The sequence below is a fragment of the Magnolia sinica genome, chromosome 7, assembly GCF_029962835.1.
Source record: "Magnolia sinica isolate HGM2019 chromosome 7, MsV1, whole genome shotgun sequence".
NCBI lineage: Eukaryota > Viridiplantae > Streptophyta > Magnoliopsida > Magnoliales > Magnoliaceae > Magnolia > Magnolia sinica.
The window spans coordinates 95,139,598-95,144,662 of record NC_080579.1 but is presented as its reverse complement, the minus strand read 5'-3'; the positions used below and the strand labels follow the sequence as shown (position 1 = coordinate 95,144,662).

The 5,065-nt window shown below is 42.7% G+C and overlaps 1 protein-coding gene across 1 annotated transcript; it reads left to right on the top strand.

The window, feature by feature from the left end:
• The first annotated feature begins 237 nt into the window (after window positions 1-237).
• LOC131250726 (probable pectinesterase/pectinesterase inhibitor 32) lies at window positions 238-3,522 on the top strand. The gene is made up of 2 exons (XM_058251006.1): window positions 238-991; window positions 2,825-3,522. Exons 1-2 carry the CDS (start codon window positions 238-240, stop codon window positions 3,520-3,522), a joined length of 1,452 nt encoding a protein of 483 aa, XP_058106989.1.
• Window positions 3,523-5,065: the final 1,543 nt, after the last annotated feature.

Below are 5,065 nucleotides of genomic sequence, written 5' to 3'. Positions count from 1 at the left end.
TCTCCATTTCTCTTCCCTAACGCCATTATCACCCATTTCACTTCTTCTGCAATGGGAATCAAACAGCCACTAACGTCCGTCATCTCCTTCCTCTTCCTCACTCTCCTCATCTTCTCCCTTCCCACCTCCTCCGCCTCCAACTCCACCTTTGAAACGCCTCTGATGTTAGACGACATCGTCGATCGCGTCGAGGCCGCGATTGGAAGAGTAAACCATAGCATCGCGATCGTAGAACAAATGCTGAACGTATCCGACCGTTATCCTCGTCTCGCTAACGCCATTGAGACCTGCATGGAGCTTATGGAGCTCACTGCCGAGGAGCTGAGGTGGACGCAATACGCCACGTCACAGCTCAACGGTATTGGTTTAACCGATATAAGTGCAAATGTCAGTGTAGGAATCAACGGTGATGATGATTTTCATCCCCATGTGGACCACGTGGGGAATCTGAACGCTTGGTTGAGTGCAGCTTCCACCAATCAGGACACGTGTTTGGAAGGTTTGGAAGGGACCCAATTTCGGTGGGTCTACAACGCCTTCGAACATGGAATGAGGCGATTGACGGAGTCTATCTTACATGCGCTGAGTATCGCCCGTCAGTTTGATATTATGTCAGTGGTTCCTCCCTCCAATGGTGGCGATGGTGGCCGGAAGCTGTTGGGTGATTATAATGATTTCCCGAGGTGGATCCAGGTGAGTGACCGGAGGCTGTTGGATTTGCCGGTGAGTCAGATGCCGGTGAACGTGACCGTCGCGTTGGATGGGACAGGAAATTTCACAAAATTAACGGATGCGATTGCGTCAGCCCCGAGTGATAGTCACCGTCGATATGTGATCTACGTTAAAGCTGGCGTTTATCAAGAGTATGTTCGCATCAAAAAACATAAAAGGTATCTAGTGTTAGTCGGCGACGGTGCGGATCGGACGATCATCACCGGTAATCTGAGCGTTCGACGTAATAAAATCACCACATATCTAACGACCACTTTCGGTAAGAGGAATGATTTTGGGTATTTTTCTATTTTTAGCTTGATTAATATTGTACATTGGATACATCTGGACCGTCTATTTGGTGGGCCTTGCTTTGGATGCTTTAGCATTTGAAGATCACTTTGATTTGATGATCTGATTGTTTGACGGATCGGCCTTTTCCCGTGTAATATAGACTTGAAAGGCTGATTTGAATATAGGCAATCCTAGTGAGGCCCAAGAGATGGATGGTTGGGATGGATCCTTTCTTTTTTATTTTTAAATGAGTAGATTTGTGAAGTGGTGGGGAAATGACAGGTTCAAAACAGTCAATCTCAACTCTCCTGCAAGCTCTCATCTGAAAACCTTCCCGCCATTTACGTATATGTACAGTCAATCTCAACTCTCCTGCAAGATCTCATTTGAAAACCTTCCCGCTATTTACGTATACGTAGAGATGGTTGAGAAATTATCACGTACTATTCCTACGTGAAGTTTCACATGCACAATCTCTTTTACGTCAACGTATCATATCGTACGTGTAGTATATCGGATGTGTAAAAGGTGGACCACACAATGAAGATTGCCTGGTGCGAAAATAAGGATGGCCCACTCATCTGGGGCCACAAGAAGTGGATACCAACGGACGGTTGTACGACTCAATGTAGGGGTTGGCCCCACGAGTGGGGATCGTCTTTGTCGAAGGCACAGGAAATTGCTGTGCCGTCTCAAGTGGACCACTCTACAGAGAGCGGTGAGGATTGAACAAACTACCTTAATTGTGATCTAAGAAATACTTTGTTGTAGTGTCCATGTAAATTTCACGTGTCAAGAAATTTCATTTCTCGCAAGTTGATCTACACCTTCCATCCATTTTTCCATCTCATTTCAAGGAACGGCACAAGAAATGAGGCAGATTCAAAACTCACGTGGGACACACGTCAGGAAATGTGAATTAGACGCCTACCATTGAAAACTTCTCGGGGCTACATGATCAAGCTGTTATTTGTTATTTGTGTTTTCCCTTTATCCGGGTACGTGGGACCTCACGAAGTGGTTAGATGAAAAATAAACCTTACGATGGACCCTAAGAAGTTTTAAATGGTAGCTGTTCAATCCCCGCTGCTATGTGTGGTGGGATCCACTTGAGATTTGGACTAGTTTCATTTTTGAGCTCATGGTCTAAAATGACCTGGAAAATTGATGGACGGTGTGGATCTACTACATAAATCCTGGTGGACCCAAATAAGTTCCCTACGTTAAAAGTTGGGTTGTCTAGTAAAGAGTCCAATACACGTAGGGATCGTAATCTAGCGAACACCAAGGAGAAAATCTCTTCGATTTTTGAATCGTCAGTTATCTTCGATTAAGAATGGGAAATGGCTCTTTTGCTCACTTAATTTGAGAGTTAGATGGAGTAATTCTCATAGTAGAAAACAATAAAGTCCAACCGTTTGATCGGGATCAGACCCACATCATATAAACTTCAATAGATGGACAGCTACGTCTAACATATCATATGCATACTGTTTACTATATCTGAGCCCTCCAAAATGTGGGCCCCTCATGAAAATCTCCTTAAAAAAAGGACCATTCTGAACTACTCATTAGGTGGTCCACATCTATGTTGAATCAAACCGTTGGTGGTCCATTATTCCCATACGAGTGACTTGACTATAATAAGTGGATTGGACTCTTTGGGCCACCATCTATGGATGGTCAAGATCTATTAATTTCAACTGTTCATTAATCAAGTCCATTAAAATTAGAATCATTAGTCATTAGTCAATCATAACCATTTAATTAATATCATTTCTTATCTTAACCATTTAATCAATGTCATTTCCTGGTGTAGGAGTCACGGGCCGAGGCATCATAATCCGAGACATGACCTTCAAGAACACAGCAGGCCCCAAAATGTCACAAGCAGTCGCCTTTCGATCAAACTCCGACCTCTCAGTCTACTACCGGTGTGGATTCCATGGTTACCAAGACACTCTCTACGCTCACTCTCTCCGCCAATTCTACCGTAATTGCACAATCTCTGGCACTGTTGATTTCATATTCGGCAACAGCGCCGCTGTCTTCCAGAACTGCAAAATCCTCCTTCGCAAGCCCTTGCCTGGCCAGAAAAACACCATAACCGCCCATGGCCGCTTGTCCGCGAGTCAGACCACAGGATTTTCTTTCCAAAAATGCATCATAGCAGGTGAACCTCAACTCCTAGCTGATATGAAATCAACTAAATCATTCCTCGGTCGACCATGGAGACCATATTCTACAACTGTATTCATGCAATCATACATTAGCGATTTGATCCATCCTAGAGGTTGGGTTGAATGGAGCGGAGACTATGCTTTGAAGACTCTTTATTATGCCGAGTACAAGAATTATGGACCGGGGGCTCGCCTAGTGGGCCGCGTCAACTGGATCGGGTTCCATTCAATCAATACTACATCGGAAATGTTAAATTTCACTGTGGATAGGCTCCTCCATGGCAGCTCATGGCTACCTTTCACGGGTGTCACGTATTCGCTTGGTCTCCAGACGTAGAAGCGTATTCATACTATATCGATCCGATTCAACATGCATATATGAGATTTTTTCAACAAACAGTTCAGTCACAAATACATATGTATTCTTGTTTGGTGAGTTTAGAATATACATTTGGGATTTTGACCATACTAGCATTGTTGTATGGCCAAATTCTCAAAATTTAAGGGAAGTTTAAAATATTTCGAGGGTAGTCATCTTTTGGACTCCAAAAGTTTTTTGGAACAAGTTGTTAATGTCCTTGGTTTTTGAGTGAAGAATAAGTTACCTCATGTTCAATTTTGCGAAGAAGTTGTTATTGGGCCTATGGAATAGACATTCAATCTATTCATTTTATTTGTAACCTTTTATTTATATAAAAAGACGCTAATTTCTTGCTAACATAATCTATTTGTGGGTAGATTATCTTATATTGTTAAGTGTCAGGGTTGAGGTTTTCATTTGTTAAAGGCCTTCATATGTATTTACTAACTTCACTAAGGGCCAGGGCTGAGGTTGCCATTTGTTAAAGGGGAAAAGGGTCTATGTGGTCGAGCCATGGGAAGTATGAGGTCGAGTTGTGTGGGCCCATCGTGATGCGTATCAAACATCTACCCCATCAGTCAGATGCACCACTCCATGGCGGACCTAGGGCTTAAAAATCAAGTCAATCCATTACTTGTGTTGGCCATACCACATACAAAAGAGGGGTTATCCTCCATTAAAACATTCATAATCATTTGTTGGGCCCAACGAGATGTGGTTCACAAATCCAGCCCATCCATTATGTGTGTCCCACTTGGATGAGGGGTCAGACCAAGTTGCATGCAAATTTCAAATTTCAGGTGGGCCCCACCAATTGCTTTTATATGTTTTAGGCCTGTCTTCACATGATTTTAGATAGTATGGCCCACCTAAGTTCCTTATCCAGCTGAGATATCCCATAATTTAAAGGGGACCCATCAAATGCATGGTGTTGATGTTCGAAATTAAAATAGACTTTGACATTTGATATGAATCTGGCAAATCGGGCATGGCAAGTAGCTTCTCCACCCTAAAATATGTTTGCGGAGATACACCTACTTTAGGGTTCTAACAGTCCTGATCCCTTTCATCTCTGGCCTTCTCTGGTCCATCTTGGCCATGAAATTGTCCGTGATCCCTCTACATCAGTGTCATCGTATGAGGCAACGGGCGATGGTGCATTAAGATGAATCATATTCAAGTTGGACATTCAAAGGTCAGGATCATCAATGAAGCAAATTTATAGGATAATATCTTTTATACGGTAGTAATAAGAGCAGTAAAGATCATTCTAAGGATGCAACCTACTGGTGAAAGAGGATCATGCCATGTACTATCAGAACCCTACATTAGTGTATGAAGATGAATATTCAATGGCTCATATTCAAGCCCGATATTCAAAGGTCAAGATCATTAATGAAACAAAATTATAAGATAATGTCTTTTATGTGGTAGCAATAAGAGCATTAACGGTACATGTCATTCTATGGATGCAACCTACGGACGCGGATTCGCTACTGATATCCGTCAGTACCAAGTT